General features: G+C 36.8%; 1 protein-coding gene across 8 annotated transcripts in view; it reads left to right on the top strand.

Annotated features, from left to right (window-relative positions):
- The first annotated feature begins 465 nt into the window (after positions 1 to 465).
- Positions 466 to 16,944, top strand: part of NFIB (nuclear factor I B) — a 34,757-nt gene continuing 18,278 nt past the window's right edge. For 2 of the 8 annotated variants that reach the window (XM_061376065.1, XM_061376063.1), the window contains exons 1-4: positions 466 to 605; positions 2,831 to 3,015; positions 12,728 to 12,866; positions 16,357 to 16,439. In XM_061376065.1, the coding sequence (XP_061232049.1) occupies positions 476 to 605; positions 2,831 to 3,015; positions 12,728 to 12,866; positions 16,357 to 16,439 (537 nt within the window). In that variant the 5' untranslated portion in view covers positions 466 to 475. Of the gene's footprint in view, positions 606 to 2,767; positions 3,016 to 12,727; positions 12,894 to 16,356; positions 16,440 to 16,944 lie in introns of all 8 variants that reach the window. The other 6 variants (XM_061376064.1, XM_061376062.1, XM_061376061.1 and 3 more) reach the window with 3 other exon arrangements.

The raw sequence follows: 16,944 nt of genomic DNA, 5'->3' as shown, positions 1-16,944 counted from the left end.
ATTATGGTTTTGGGAAGGGCAAGGGATGGGTTTAAAATAACAAAGTAATAGATACCATAAACCAGCATGTGTATGGCAGTTACCCTACACACCTGAATGTAGGTGTTCCATTAAAAAAAGGCAATAAAAATTATGTGGCTGTTGAAGGAGCAGATGATTTGGTGATGTTCTGGGGAGCTGAGAAGTGCCTAGGGAGGTTCTGAAGACATGCGTTTCTTTACTGTTTGGCTTGTCTGGAATGAAAGGAATGTAGTTTCTGTTTTGCAGGATGAAGACCAGTTATGGGATTATTATTCATTCTCAAGTTTGAAAGCAATAGTTTAAAATCAGTTTATTGGTCATATGGGAGCTGGTTTACCAAATAATATTTATGCAAAAACAGTAAAAAAAAAAAATAATCTTTGGTTTACAAAATGATGCATTCTGAGACAGGCTTCTAAGATAATGTCACTGTTCCATTTTTTCTGTTGCAGATATGTCTTCTCCTACAATGAAGAAACCTGAAAAGCCTTTGTTTAGTCCTACTTCTCCCCAGGATTCTTCACCGAGACTGAGCACTTTTCCCCAGCATCACCATCCAGGAATTCCAGGAGTTGCACACAGTGGTGAGGGTTATGGAGGAGGAAGAAATACCTCCCTATTCATTTGGTCTGTTATGCTTTCTTACAATCAGATTGTGATGCATTTTTGCAGACTTTCTTACAGACTTAGTTCTGCTTACAATACTGATGAGAGTAGAGGTGAAAGAAGTCAGAATATACTTGCAGGAATGCTCATTAAGCTCAGTTCAGGTAGTCTGACTGCTTCAAGTCACTGGAGAGGATTTAGGATTAACCAGTGAATAAAATGAGCTGTAGACTGCATGAAGAAGCTGTCAGAGGAAAAATCCTCCCTGTGTTTCCTCTTTTTGCCTACATCCTTTTTCATTAAGGTTGCTATGACTGTTGTTTTTAAATACCAGAATAGGTAGAATTTAATACAGAAAGAGAAGTCACAACCATGCTCACTATGTGACACAAAGAAATACCAGTGCTTCTTCTGAATGCTCTGTCTAAAGAAGCACAGTCCTGGTAAATATTTTTCAACATCTGTTTTCTGAACTCCATAATAAATCCATAGTAAAACTTCACTTAAAGTGTGAAGGAGACACTTGAAATGTGCTGGAATGCGTGTTATCATGAGGATTTATCAGGAATGACAGGAAAATTCCATCATCATGGTCTGTTTAGTTTTAGAGGTAAGAGTGATCCTGAGTTTTCAGACGAGACCACGCTCCTCAAAAGTCTCCCCTCAGCAGCTCATCCCATCTCCATATAAACTGAACATAAAGAGAATATTTTCTTGATTAAAGATGGGTGACTAGAGGAGTAAGACTGATTTAAAAACTTCTTTACACAGTTCCTTTTTATGGACTGTTTTCCCCTTAACATCTGCTTAGTTTGAGCCTGCAGTCATTCTGGTCTCTGTAAGGTGTCCACTATTAGCAAATACTCAAGCACATCAGAGATGATGGGTGAAAGGGAAGGGATAGATTTCTGTTCACTTATGTTTGCTTTGCAGAGCTCCCACATGTCAGAGCAGTAACTAATGTTTTATGATTAAATTGAACTGGTGGGGCTGTGATTAAAATGAGCTGGTCACCAAAGAAGTTTCTGTAATTATTTTTGGCCCTATACTTACGAGTAGATCTTTATATTTGATTTAGTGTATCATTTTTAGATATATGTGTTTGAGTGACAGTCATAACCTAATTTATAGATGAGATATTTACTTGCTAGGAGACCTGATTTCTACCATGTATCCTCTTCTGTTATGTCAGTGAGCAATGGTTTTGAGATTTGCAGGGTTTGCATCAATTTCGGAACATTCTTATTGTTGATTTTTCTTGGGAAAACTATGATTTGGTCCCAGCTCAAAAATAACAAGTAATTTGAAAATTAAACTGAGAAAAAAAAAACCAAACAACCCACGAAAGCCAAGCCCAAAGGTATGAAAGGTGGTACAGAAGAGCAGTATTGATGTGCTCATGCTGTTGTTGTGCAGCGTGGCAGAACACTCTCCACTTCCAGGTGGGCGACTGGGCAGCAGCAGGACATGCTGCACATAGCTTTCACTGAGAAAACATTGCTGGTGGTTTAGACATTACATATAGTCTGTAGGTAGAGAAATGTGTGTTTGTAGGGGCTGGGAAGAAAGAGAATGCTAAAAAAATGTATAGGGTAGAAACTTTTTTGTTCGTCAGTGTTATTTTTATTGGATGGATTGGTTTCCCAGGCCCTGAAGTTTAATATTCATTCGCATTTTCAACAAAAGTCAGTTAATATTACTGGTATTGTTGTAGAGTAGTTATTACACTGTCCCCATAAGAGGCAGAAAGAGTTCAATAAACTGAGGAATCACTCACTAACTGTTTCTTAGACTTGGTGACTTTTCTCTCCTCTGTTGGAGTTTTGTGGATAAAGTGTAGGTTTTACTTACTGAGTAAAATATTTTTGTTTATTTGGGCTGTAGATGGGAAAAATGTATAATGGAAGTATCTTTTGTACTGGAGAATGATTACCAAAGAAAAAAATGAAAATATTTGATGGCATAACCCACAAAATTGAACCAAGATACACAATTTATGAATTTTAAAAACAGTAGCACTTTGCATTGTGTGGGATGTTGTAAGGGAAGGGCATGTAAGTTTTTTTGCAAAGATGCCATGAAGCACGAATGTGGTGACCGGATTTATAACTGACTTTTTATTTTTCTTGCTGTAACACAGAGGTGAAGAATTTTAGAAGAAACAAGATGCGAAGTAATTTTAATTTTATTTTATCTTCTCCAGTCATCTCAACTAGAACTCCACCTCCACCTTCACCATTGCCATTTCCAGCACAAGCTATTCTCCCTCCTGCCCCATCTAGCTACTTCTCTCATCCAACGATCAGATATCCTCCCCACCTGAATCCTCAGGATACTCTGAAGAATTATGTACCTTCTTACGACCCGTCCAGCCCACAGACTAGCCAGGTACTGTAAAATGATGTGAACCCCCGAAAAGAAATCCTATGAGGAATGTATGTCTTCCAGGGAATCTAGACCAGTGTCTCACTAGTTCTGGTCTCAGAGCAGTCTGGGGTCTGGCATATAAGCCATCCAGCAACTTCTTGTTCAGCGTGGTTGAATAAAGGGCATATCCACTCAGTGTTCCTCTGGCAGGACAGCCTTGTTGTGTCAGAAAGTTACTTACACTGAATGATCCAGCAGCACTAACTGGGCAAGTCCTAGTCCCTCACCCATCCTGCAGGCTGGGCACCTCTCTGGCCCTGCGTGGCTGCCAGAGACAAAGCTTCTACTGCAGAACGGAGCAAGGAGTATGCTGATACACACATGCATACACAGGCACATGCACAGGCATGCAGGTACATATATAGACTGACAGTGAAAATAAACTCTGGCAAGGTAATGCTTGCCCTGTTTTGTAGGCACCTGACATCTCTTTGCACAGATCCGAAGACATTACTGTACAGCACAGACCCACAAAATTGTTTTTACTTGCTTTTGTAAAGAACATGCAGTAAGGGGCTGCTACATTGATCCAGACTTGTGTCTTATATGGGAAATTAACATGGTTTTCATGAGCAAAGTAGCTTGTGAAGGACTGTCTGTAAAACTGCTTTCCATGACAGCATTAGCACATAGCATTAGCCTGTGATCCACACTGTAGGATAAACTGCTGTTAAGACTTGGTCTGTCAATACTTGGAATATTTCCAGATGTAATCTTTGCTGTTTAGGCTGTTATTTATTTTTGATGCCTTGTCCAAAAGGCTTTTGTGGATCCCTGTAACTTGTGCTTTAGTATGTTTTTTGAAATGGTCAGGTTGTCGCATTCTGAAGAGTTATCTTCCTTTGGAAGGAGTGCCTTATCAGGGGTAAGACATAGGGTTAATGTGACAGTATTTTGTTTTGTGCTTTCATTTATTTTGTTTTTCACCAATGATGACTGTCCTTTCAGCATGTGTTTTGGGCAAAACAGCAATAAAACTTGAGACTGAATCAAACTTTCTATGTTGAATAACAGGTACAGCTCCTCTGGGATGTCCAGAAAGTCACTGTGGTTAATGTCCCCATGGGCCATTGCTCTTGTCCAGCTACATGACTATTTACATACTAAAAAAAAAAAAAAAAAAGGCATGTTCATAAAATCAAAATTTACTTTGAAGGGAGAAATCCCAACTGTGTGTTTTTTGTTGGTTGTAATATTAATGCAAATTAAACCAAAAAGTGAAAATGGAGTATGTTAGCTTTAGAATACAAATTGCTATCTGTGCATGGATTAAAAGTCTTTCAGTCCCATATAGCATTTTTGCTGAGACTCAGCTGGGAATGTTGCATGCAGGACCTGATTTTAATTTGTGTAAAATTTCCATGAATAACAAAGTCTAATTAAGACATCCATTAAAAGTCCTTAACGGTAATTCAGTGCGGAAAATCTTAGAGTTCTGTTGGATTTTTTTTTTTTTTTAAGCTGATGTCTTAATTAGGCACTATTAAGGGAAAAATTATGCAAATTAAAATCAGGCCCTTACTGTTATGCATTTCTTTAATTATTCAGTGCTTGTTTTACTTAGATTTTGATTTCTTATATATATTAAAAGAGCAGATTAGGTGATAATCTGTCTGGATTGTTCTGTGTTCTGCCTTGGATCATCACTGAAAAAATACAACATCTAATTGAAGTATCTGACTCTCTTTCAGGCTGTTGACAAATGTGCAGTCTTGTGATTTTAAGATTGGGGAGTATATTTGTTGAGCAGGAGAAATGCTTTCAACTCTGCCTACCAAGAGTCTTACTCTCTTCCCTTATCTGCAGTTGAAATATTAATCTTTAGCCCTGAAAAGATAAAATTTTACTTCACTGATTTTTTTTTCAGCAAACTGAAAACACTTCCTATATTTGTGTTGTGGCACCATGGGGAATAACAGGCTTAACTGGCCTCAATTTCCTACTTTCATCACCTTTCATAACCTTTATATTAGGGCAGTGTTTTTCATTTCATTTGATGTTTGATTTAGTTCCTGAGAAGAGGAGATGGGGTTAAAAAACATTAAGTATGGGATCCCAGGCATCTGCATCAGCTATTGTCTGCAATTTATTATAGAATCATAAAATCATAATCATCAATCACTATTATTACTGGAATCTCTTTTAAATTTAACTCTTTAAAGTTTACCTATGAGATATGCTGTACCTTAGAGGAGTTGCATGCTCGGTCAAAAGATCTCTAACTAGAACAATTAAAAGGATGGGTGTACAAAAAGGAAACCAGGAAGAATAATTTTTTGCTTAAGAGAAAAGAAGCAGCCGTCTGTGAAGTTTCAGTGACAAAAGGGAATTGTTCTGCTACAATAGCATGCTTTGAGCCAAACCGGTTTTTCTTTTCTAAATAAAAATGAATTTTTATTCAAACAAATTTAATTATTATAAAATGCAAAACTGCATCTGTAGGAATACCACATGAAATTTAATTATACTTTCCCCACCTCAAAACATACTCATTTGGATTTCAAAAGGGGAGCTATGATGATAGTTTTAATTTCAGCTTTAGAAATAGAAAGGATGTATACCCTGACAGCATTTACCTAAAATGAACTGTTCCCCAGCATCTTTTGGTAATACGCTAATTTAGATTGTTACGACAAGCAACTGAGATGCCGTGTACTCCCCGCAGCAATTCTGAGATTAATTACATTACTGCTGCACTGATTATACTGAAACAGTCATGGTATTCAATGGAATACTTTAAGTAAAATTAGTTTAAAGATATAGAGCTCCCATAGGTTTACACAGTGGGAAGCAGTGGGCAATTTTCTTGACATAATGTTAAATACTCCAAATTATGTGTGATGAACAGTCAGGAAGTTCAAACAGGCCCTTTGGCTGCAGTGAAAAATGATCCAACAATGGATGATCTTAAACAAAAGAGAGTCATGGTTGTCTGTTCATGCATCAATCTGGATAATAAGTAAACAGATGTACTGAACAGAAGTGGACCTTGGTAGATACAGAGCTGGACTTGCTTCACATAGTGGTCTGAAAAGGTCCCAAGGTTTTCAAAACCGCTGTACCTTCCATGATTTAGGTAATTCTGCTGAGTCCTTTTTATTACACTTGAACACTTTTCTTCTTAGCGAGGCATGTGTGTGACTGGATGTGACTGCGTGTGTGAGTATGTACCTGTATTATGATAGCGTGCTGGTCTCCACAGTTTGACTGATAGCTGTTACTCATGGAATCTTAGAATGGTTACAACTGGAATCAGCTCTGTCTCCCCACTGCCATGGGCAGGGACACCTTCCACTAGACCAGGATGCTCAAAGCCCCATCCTGGCCCCATCCTGGCCCCATCCTGCCAGGGAAGGGGCAGCCACAACTTCTCTGGTAAACCTGTTCCAGTGCCTCACTACCCTCACAATGAAGAATTTCTTCCTAATATCGAATGCAAATCTACCCTGTTTCAGTTTAAAGCCATTACCCCTTGTCTTGTTACTACATGTCCTTGTAAAAAGTTTCTCTCCTGATTACACTTGTTAGATACTACAGTCCAAGTGAACCACTGCCCACACATTGACTAAGATTCCTGGAGCTCTTAAAACTTTGTTCTAATGTGAGCTATTGGCCAATTTATTTTTTTAATGGTTTTATCTTTGTCTGAAGACAGAAATATCTGAACGGCTTGAGAAGAGCTGCTTCTGGAAGCTGGTGAGGCCACTTATTTTTCTTTCATAATTGATTGGGCCATTCAGATTTTTGTTCAATGAAAGATAAGCACACTCTTTAAGAAAATGAGGCAGATGCTTTGTCATTCTTCAGTACAGTAACTGCAGTCATTTGGCAACAAGGAGGGAATCTTCTGAGTCTCTTTGGGCTGGTCAAAGGGTTTCCTGCTGTTTCCTGGGAGAATACTAGCAGAATAAGCCACCACAAGTGATATATATGCGTGTGGTTCCTTTGGCATAGCTATCTTCTTTCTTTGTTGACATTTAATAATTTCAGCTTCTTGGGCAAATCTTTCCTTGCAAAGTTAAGAAATTATTGAAGATTAAATATGGCAATGTGCTGGTTTAATAGTAATTGGGAGGTAGGGAGAGAACACTGGCTTAATTCTATTTACTGACAAGACATCTGAAGACTTAAATACAGTTAAAAATGATTCCTTTTTTATCTAGTTAGCTTATTTTAGTTTATTAAATGCACAGTTATAAGTCTCCATTTGTAAGTCTCCAATATGTAAGTCTCCAATACGTAAGTGCACAAAATACCATTTAACTCAAAGATACCTTCTGAAAATTTATCTACAAAAAGATTTCCTTTTCTGTCCTTGCGTAACGTGCATTTACCCTGTTGTTAAGGCAGATACACAAGGAAAGCTGGGTATTTTCTTGTGCTCTACCTGCTGACAAATAATAAATATTTTGTGAGCTCACAGGTAAAATTGTGATTCAGGATGCAGGGCTCTTTGCCTAGGATGTCTTATGATATCTGAGCATGGGTTGCTGGAGCTCTGCAGTTGCTCTAAGTTCCAGCAGCATTACATCAAGAGAAAAATGGTTTCCCAAATGGGTGAGACTGAGAGCTTTATAGGTTAAAGTCAACACTTTGATTTCTCACAGAAAGAAGTACAGAAGTGATGTTGTCAGCCAAGGACTGGCAACAACATGTTCCTTCTGAAGCTAATTCTGCATATAGACAGGTAGCTGCGTGTCACACCCCCTGAAGCTCTTGTGTGGCATCTCCCAGTGAGGTCTGTGTAAGGTGTGCTGTAGCAATGAGTTACTCAGTTGCAAGTGTATGGAAACTAATGAGATTCGTCTTTATGAAAAGTGATAAGTGACACTATGGAAAAGCTTTTCTGTTGCTACCATACGGTTCAATAGCAAAAAAGAAATTGCATAGCTTTGCTTCTTTTTAAACAAATGTTTTATGGAACTCACCAGGTTCAAACAGAGGAACTGCTGTACAGTACCTTCTACAGTCTCACTGGTAGTAGTAATGCCATTCTTTTATGCTTAGCAGTCTCAAAGACACTGTGTTCTCTTACGCAGGTAGGTAATAACTTGAGGATGTGTCTTTCCAGTTTCTTTTACTTGTAGATTTTCTGAAACATCCATCACCTTCTGTGGGTGTAACAAAGCACAGTGCCATGGACTCAATGATGAAATTTATCAGCTGCGATCTCCAGGTTCATTGATATGGCTAGTAGACAACTGTTAAAACAAGGTATTTGGTGTGTGAGCAGGGGCCCAAACTGCAGAACTGTATCTTCTACAGCTTCATCAACAAAATTAATTCTATCAATGGTTACCAAACAACACTGCCATAGGTTTTTGTAGTGATGTTTTTCACCATGGTACCTGAACTTTGCCATTACAAGGGACTGTAACTGTTTAGAAGAAATAGGTGACAGAGTATTTCCAAGCACACTGAGTCCATTTTAACTAAACTACACTCAGTGACTGATCACCTGGCTGTAATACAGGAGCCTCCTTGGGAAACAGATTTCCTATTGAAAAACCCTTGTTTTGAGATGCAAATATATTATTCTCTGAGTTTAGTGGTTAGCTGGAATAATTAAATTCTTACTAAGCCCTGAAACTTCTTTCTGAAGCACCTAACACAGTATCCTGCGTAGCTCTACCTAGAACATGCACAGGATTAAGATGATTTCCACCCTTGTTGCTTATTTTTTGAAGAGGCTTTGTATTTGAGAGCCAAGGAAAATTTGAATTATTTTATTTAGAATTTGGAATGATAATTAAAAATATTTTGTAAAAAAAAAAGAGATACTTTGTAAATTTGAACCTCTTTAATCATTTAAGCAACTTAATAGTTTATGTTAGGTGTTTAATATGCATGTCCAATTTCTGTTATGCTTGGATATCTCATCTGTAGATGTTAGTGCTGCCATTTCAATGTGACAACAGAAAGATTTTGTTAATACTGGATGTAGTGAGCTGTATGAAAAATCAATCTCCTATAATGTAACTAAAGACCTGAGGTGTAAATGTGCTGCTATTTGGCAAATATATGAACAGAAGTCTGAGAGGATGTGATTGATCACTAATTACAAGCAGTATTAGTAAACAGTAAATATTAGTAAAATATTAGTAAAATAAACAGTAAATATTAGTAAATATTGGTAAAATGTTAGTATTACAAGTAATAGTAATAAAATCCCAGCAGGAAAAATGAGTACAGTGAATCCAGATTTTAAGACAGTACATATATATATATATCTGTTATACTTTTCTGTTCAGACTTCAGATCTGACGATTAACTGAAAGTGTGCATAGTGCACACAAACAGATATTAACAGTCTGACACTCTTAGGTTACGCTACAGTTATGACAGATAATACAACTCATCTGTGGCTTTAAACACATGAATGGATTAATTTGTGACAATTCAAGATGGTGTGAATTAAAAAGCTAAAAAATGTAATACAGATCTGAAAATCAAATTAGCTTCCAAGCCAACAATAGAAAAATATACACCTGCATAAATTGGGCTAAATTTGCCAGACCTTCATTGTGTTTGCTTCTTTCCCTCTCCTATTTTCAAATGCACAGCTTGTTTATCTAACACAGCTGCCTCCATGCAATTTGCTTGAAGTTTATGCCTCAGGCATCATCTCCCTGGGAATGCATCACACAGACATATTGATGCCCTAGTTGATGGTAACAGTTGATTTTTCACCTGTAATGCATTTGTCATTAAGAATCTCTTCTGGGAAAACTGGAACTAGAACCTAAAACTTGTTTTAAATAAGGATAAAATTAATTTGTGTTAAATGATGTGCTATAAATATTTGCAATTGTAATTCAAGTGGATGCTCTCAAAAAAGATATGTAGTTTCCATGCTAAAATATCTTCTGATATAACTGAAAAAGTTAAAAATGAGAAGAGGCCACAGAAGTTATTTCTAGCAGCCAGTTTTCAATAAGATTACAAATTGACAACTCCAGAAGTCTATTCCTGACCAGAAGTTTTCAATCTTTGCTGAAAGACAGCTAGAATTGTGGAAAAAGAATCGTGTATGTAGAAATCCTGGTAGGAATGTGCTCACCTTCAACTGAGATTAGTTAAAAATTTAAATACAGGAAACTTTTAGTATGGGGTAGAAGTTAGGTTCTTAGTCATGGTGCACCAAGCTCTGTCTTGTATGTACTTATCCCTTCTTGTGTTGTCTTGTTTGCCAAACAATAACACCCAAACAGTTATTGCAATATACAGTTTTGATGTTGCTACAAAATTACAAATCAAATGTCATATTACAAATGTGAAAACAGAGTTAAAGTATTTGAGAAAGGAAAAAAACAGGTGTTAGATAATCCAAAAATAAAAGCAAAATAAATCATAAAGCGCAGTCAGAAGATACTTGAAATGTGACAATGTGCAATAAAATTTTTAAAAGGCCTCTAAGTTTTAAAGTATCTTGGCTTATTTTTATAGGAAATTTACTTCATGTATTTCTTAGAGATTTCCTGAATTTATGTTAGCTAAAATTTTCATTTTGTTCTAATGCAGGTGAGGTCAGATTTTTGATTGCCAAGATACCTGGTTTTAGAGGATTGCAGGTCATTAAAATAGATCCCACAAAATAAAATTCCCTAAACCACTGCTAAAATAGATCTCAAAGAAAGTGGACTTACTGTCACGTACTTTATATGAGTGTTTGCTGTAGTACAGAGATGTAATTTATATTCTTAAGGAAAGACCTCTGTAATTACTGAGTCTCCTGCTTATGACCCATTCATTGGTCATGTAAGCATGCAAGCAGATGCTCAATAAACTCTTAGGCCACATTATTGTCTAGAAATCGTTGTGTATATATTCTGTGACATAGTTTTCATTTCAAGTACACATAATAAGGGAGCTCTATCAAACAGTGAAGTTTTAGCTAGTTTATAAAACTTAATGCAGCATGCCAGTTGGGGAAGTCATGATATTTGCAAATGTATTGTCATTCCTTTGAATCCATGCTGCTTTCTTATTTTGAAGCTACTTTGACAGCTGACCTTATTCCCATTACTAAATGCCTAGTATTAACTTCTCAGTTTATACAGCTAGGGACGTAAATGAAAAAGTGGTAAATAACATTCAGTTCCTGTATTTGCAAGATCTTGGGGAATTCTGTGCCTCTCCTCTCCCTAGCCCTGCTCCCACCTAGTGAAACATATAGTTGTGTTTAGGGGGTGACTTTTCTTCATTTAGTGGACTATTTTGTGAGCCACTTCTCATTAGTGTACATTTTTACTATTTTTTGTTGAAATGCTTGTGGTTTTAGTGAGGGAAGTAGTCTGCTAACTGCTCAATGTACCTATAATATAAAATTGGTCTCCATTTGCACTTACGTTTTCTAGTGTTTTCTTCTAGCTTAGTTTTAGATGTCCTAAAGAACAAGACTCTCCCGTGGGGGCATTTGAAAAGTCTAGTAGATCATGCTGCCAGGAAGTTTCTCCTGCTATTAATTTTAAATTTCCTCCTTCTCAATTTTGTTCCATTACCTGGAATTCATACTTCCTGTACTTTCCAGATAATTCCTTCCTCTTCTGTGTGTTTATATTCCGCACATACCTGCAGTAATTGTCTTGGACCAGTCGTTGGTTCATTACCATAGACATGCTTACCTCTTTTAACCTTTCCTTGTATCGTTTGAATAACGCCCTTTATCATTCCATTTCTTTAGTCTGAGTTACCTCAAATTTGACAAGAACCTTCTGATAATAGGATTACCGGTATTTTTTACTTTTCAGGGCTGTACTTTAAAGTACCTACGAGTCACAGAACACACAAGCAGTTTAAGACAAAAGTTACCAGCCACAGTTGAAAAAAAATTTTACTGCTTGCTAATTTTTACTACAAGTTAATTATTGTTGGAGTATTTACAGTCATGCAGAATGTCTAAAGCATGTTTAAGCATTGGATAAACATATATATTTACTTGTCAACATTGACAAATTCAGATATGCCTATATTCAGAAGGTAGAATGATGACCTGTAGCATCAGGTCATATGAAGATTGCTTCTTGTTTTTACGAAAGAGTTGTCTTTGTAACGCTCTTGCCTTGAAGAGTTCCCATTATTAAATACTGTGTTTTAGGCAGGTGGCTTTTGGCCAGATGTTGTGACATATGCATTATAGTGAATTGTATCCTAACCCTCATCCCCAGTCCTAAACGTGAATTATTAGTTAGCCTTTCAGTATGTATAATCTCTGCGGACAACTGTGGTCAAGGCTTGGTTATGCTCCAAGCCAGAGTGGTATGGCATGTGAAAACAGAAGTTTTGCATCATTCATTTGCTCTTAATACTTCATACATTAAGGCCTGTGCCTGGTCAGTTTAATCCTACTATCGTGGGATTTACTGTGGTTCACTTCACAGCCACTGCATAAACAGCAAATATATTTTGAAATGATCTGATGCATGCTGCATCCAGAAAGAAAGAAAGTTTACCAAAAAGTACTGCTATTTAAAAGCATGTGCTACTACCTATCTGAGGAGGGATCTGCCTGCTGAAAATACCACATAGAAATTCGTAGCTATTTTAGAATGGTGCATTCCAGCATGCAGGTATTATAGTGATGGGCATTCTGGAAAACCCTAAGATAGGTGGGTAGGTTCCTTAAATGCAATGTGTATATTTCACAAGGCATTCTTCTGATTTTGTTTTGTAGCCTAACAGCAGTGGTCAAGTAGTAGGGAAAGTGCCTGGCCATTTTACTCCAGTTTTGGCACCCTCTCCCCATCACAGTGCGGTGCGACCTGTGACCCTGACCATGACAGATACTAAACCCATCACTACATCCACTGAAGGTGAGGCATCTTCACCTACAGCAACCAGTAAGTATTTCTTTAGGAAACAAAATATGTCCATCGAAGATTCGATATCATTTCAAATTGAGGCCAGAAAAAGGCGCCTTTTCCTACTATTTGACCAAATGGATGCTCATCATTTTACATGGAGAGCGAACATGGTATGACTGCAAGCTTTTCCTCCCCAAATTTCAACCATCATGTTACATGAACCAAAGTTTGTGACATGACAATCAGAATGAAAGGGAAAAGCCTGCATATTTCCCCACTATTCAAGAGAAAGAAAACGTGGCTGTTCATCTAAGGTGGACATTGTTAAGACATTGAGAAGCACACCCAGACAGCAAGGTTTTACAGTGACCTGCAGACAGAATTCCAAACAGAGATTGGATGATTTGCTCCTCAATGAGCTTTCCTACAGAAATCAAGCCTTGTTACAACACTTACTGGATCCGAGCTATGACATTTGCATCTTGATACAGGTTGTGTCATTTTTAGCAAAAAAACAACTGATGTGGCAAAAGAAACTTTTAATTCCTTGTCATTGCAACAATGGATGGCAGATCCCATCCCTTCCTCCCAACTTTCACATTTAAAGCTCTTAATTACTACTCAAGGGCCATATTTTTATCCTGTCATCTTCAATGGAATTGCAGTTTTGGAAATAAGAGCACAGGTGTTAATATGTATAGGGTAATTTCTTCAAAAAACTAGTGCTCACTGATGCGAAGTGTTGCTTTTTAACTGCCTTCTGCATTTGTGTTCTGTGTCATTGAACTTTTATTTGAGTTTGAGATGGCCAGTGTTATCCATACTTATCAGGGTGGTGAAGATTTCTAGGAACCACTTACAAACATATACTTTGGAAGGAAACTTGCCAATCTTTGAAGATACTAAACTCTTTAGGGTCCATTACATTAAAATTACTTGCTTTAGGTCTGTTTAGTACTTGAGCTGTGAATCAGTCCCTAAATTTTGGTCTGTTGTTAATGGAGACCATAAATTATATGTTTCTTAAGCATTCTAATACTTAAGTCTTTTCATTAGAATATGAAGCAGAGATAGACTCAAATGCATAGGAGTGGCTGAGATGTAAAGGAAGAGAATTAGTTATGCCTTTATTATAAAAGGATAGTAGTAACTTTTGGACAAACTATTGTTTAAGTATAAACAAATAATTATGCAAATAGATTCATGGAAGCATTTTAGCTGTTCTTTCAGTACATCAGAGGTTCTGGTAGAAGGTGGTAGAGTATATGTATATCCTCCCTAGTGGTCTGTGGTACAGTTCTTATGCCTTTTAAGAATTTTTAGCAGCAAACAGGAAGCTATAACTCTAGATTTTTGGTCCAGAACAAAAACCTGAGAAAACTGAGTTAATGTATAGCTTCATGGTTTCATTCTGCTTCCTGTTTGATGTGATTGTCCCTGGCCTAAATAGCTGTCTCAAATGAGGTTGGGATTTCCAGTACAAATGTCAAAAAGAACAAATACAATGTCAGAACTGCTTTGGGATATCTTCTGGTAATCTGACCATCTTATTAATTGTTACAGGAAAGCATACCTAATCTGTTCATTGCCATACTACTATGGGAAAAAAATTGAACTATATTTTCAAATGAAGTTGGCACCCAGTTTCTTGGAACTTGGGTACCTGATTTCCCATGAACCTGAGAACATCTCTGCTTAGATGTTTGAAATAAGGCATCCCCATGCTTCCACAGGAGTGTGCAAATAACTACTTGGCTAAAGGTCCAACATCCATTACTACAGAGCGTAAATAAAAAAGAAAACTCCTCGATATACAAATTTTATTGGAATGTGCCAGTTCTGAAAATGAGGTAGTGTATAAATGGTGAATGTTCAGTGTTATGGTTTTCAGAGCACTGCTGTAGTCTTATCTGCTTGGCAAAGCCTTTTGAAACTAGATTGGTAACTGTAAGAGCAAAAAAATGAAGGAATGTATCTGTTTGATGAAGAAAACAGCAAATAATGAGGGATCATGTCCGACTGATAAATTATAGATGGGTACATATAAACTGTATTATCAGTCCGAATAGGCCTGCCATACAGAGTGCTAATGTTAACTTAATGGAAAAATCAAGACTAAATATACTTTACGGCCTAGTTCTACTTCTGTTTGCAATAACTGATTGATTGCTTCAAGATATATATATAGAGAGAGATATCTAAAGCATATGCTTGGCCAACAAGTTATCATTATTATCAGTCTGATAAAAACAAAATAGTAACTAATTAGCACTGCTTTTCATTCTGAAGTGCAATAGCAAAATTGTTTTGAATGAGAAAGAATAGCAGGCATTGATATTATTTGAGGAACCCTGTAGCCTCCACCATAATTTTGTTCTAATAACTGATTAATTTTTATGACAGTTTTTCAGTAAAGTCTGTTTACTGTGTAAAACTTTCTTTTTTTTATTTTTTAAAATTTAATTGATTTCATTTGCTTTTATTTGCTTTGTGACTTTAAAACTAACAGGCCAATTCAGTACTCCCATCCAGTACCTCACTGGTGTGTGTATGGCTTTTCAGTTTTAGTAGTTTTGCTTTGTCTACTAGCAGGTTTCCAGGTTGTGATGCTGCAAGTTGCAGTGTGGGTATCTCCACACTGGGAAGTGTAGTCAGGCCACCTACCTTGCTTCATAAGTACCACCAAAGCCATGAGAAGGTAATGGCTTTTAGAAATTATTGAGAGAGACCAGATAGAAGTGTGACCTATAGGTAAAGGATCCATATCCTGGAACTAATCCTAGCATCACCTACAATTGCTTTTCTTCTCAGAAACGCGTTTCTTCAATCTTCTGTATCAGACAGTGAGAGACTTTCTGAAATTGTCCCCATGGGAAAATGCTGTTTCCTGATGCATAGGGGAGTCGAATATTGAATATTATATTGCACAGTAAAAATCAGCTCCCTTCTGATAAAAATGCTAATTTGGTTACAGCCTGTTTCCAAAGGCCTGTAAAGACACATTTTATGCCACGTAAGTAAAATGAACTTTTGCGTCCAATTATTGTTCTTCTACAATTTTGTGATTCAGAGCTGTAAGAATAATAATTGAGCACTAATATTTTCTCTCAACATTATAATCTCAGTGATTTCACTGGTGCCTTGGATTGGTGTAATGGAAATGAGAATCAGGCTTGTGATTCCTTCAAATACATATCTTACTCAATTGCTTTAAAATAAAACCACAAACCAGAGCAACTTTTATTTAACAAGAGACATCATTATGATTTACATGTGCAGTTTCCATTGAAGTTTATAGGAATCTTTACATGGCTTTCCCAATTTGGTCCATTTTTTCTTCTTCATTCTATTAAATTTTAGATAAAGTAATACCACAGACACATCCTATGTATTGCAAAATCATAACTCTGGATCACTCATATTTGTACTGTACCTTCATAGGGTATTAGTTATGATAGGTTGGCATTTTTATCAATCTGTTTTGTTCTTCCTTAATCAGCCTACACAGCCTCAGGCACATCCCAAGCCAATCGATATGTGGGACTAGGCCCAAGAGACCCATCCTTCCTACACCAGCAACAGGTGGGCAAGTTTCACATAGGTGTAATGATATAGAGAAGTTTTGCAATATTACCTTCCTACATGCTGCCACTGTTATCTTGGATTAGACTGGGATTCTAAGGGTTTCAGTATTTGTCATCTGAAGGTGAAGTGTATTCAAAACAACTGAACCCTTTGAGAAACATCAATTTAGCATATGATTTCTTACATTTGTGTCATCTTAAGAAACTTCTAATCATACTTCTTTCAAGTATTTTATTTTTCAAGACCTCGTTATGCATATTCTTTAATAGGATTTAGGAAACAGAATGGAATGTGTAAGCAGCAACTATTCATTTCAAAATGAGTTTAAAAAAATACGCAAAACTTCCATAGCTAAAAGTCCAACTTATTATTTTAAAACTATATTTTTCCCCTAGATGTGTAAGCCTACATTTCTTCATTTTAGTTCTAGAAGCTGAGTTACAAAACAAAATTCTCAATGCAATCATTTATAGTTTAATAGGTTTAAATTGGTCTGCTGATT

This window comes from Neopsephotus bourkii, unplaced genomic scaffold, assembly GCF_033783945.1.
Source record: "Neopsephotus bourkii isolate Nb327-2 ecotype Australia unplaced genomic scaffold, CSIRO-AGI_Nbou_v1 NB_1697, whole genome shotgun sequence".
NCBI classification, from domain to species: domain Eukaryota; kingdom Metazoa; phylum Chordata; class Aves; order Psittaciformes; family Psittacidae; genus Neopsephotus; species Neopsephotus bourkii.
Note: the sequence above shows the minus strand (reverse complement) of the source record. Positions and strands in the feature narration are given on the sequence as shown.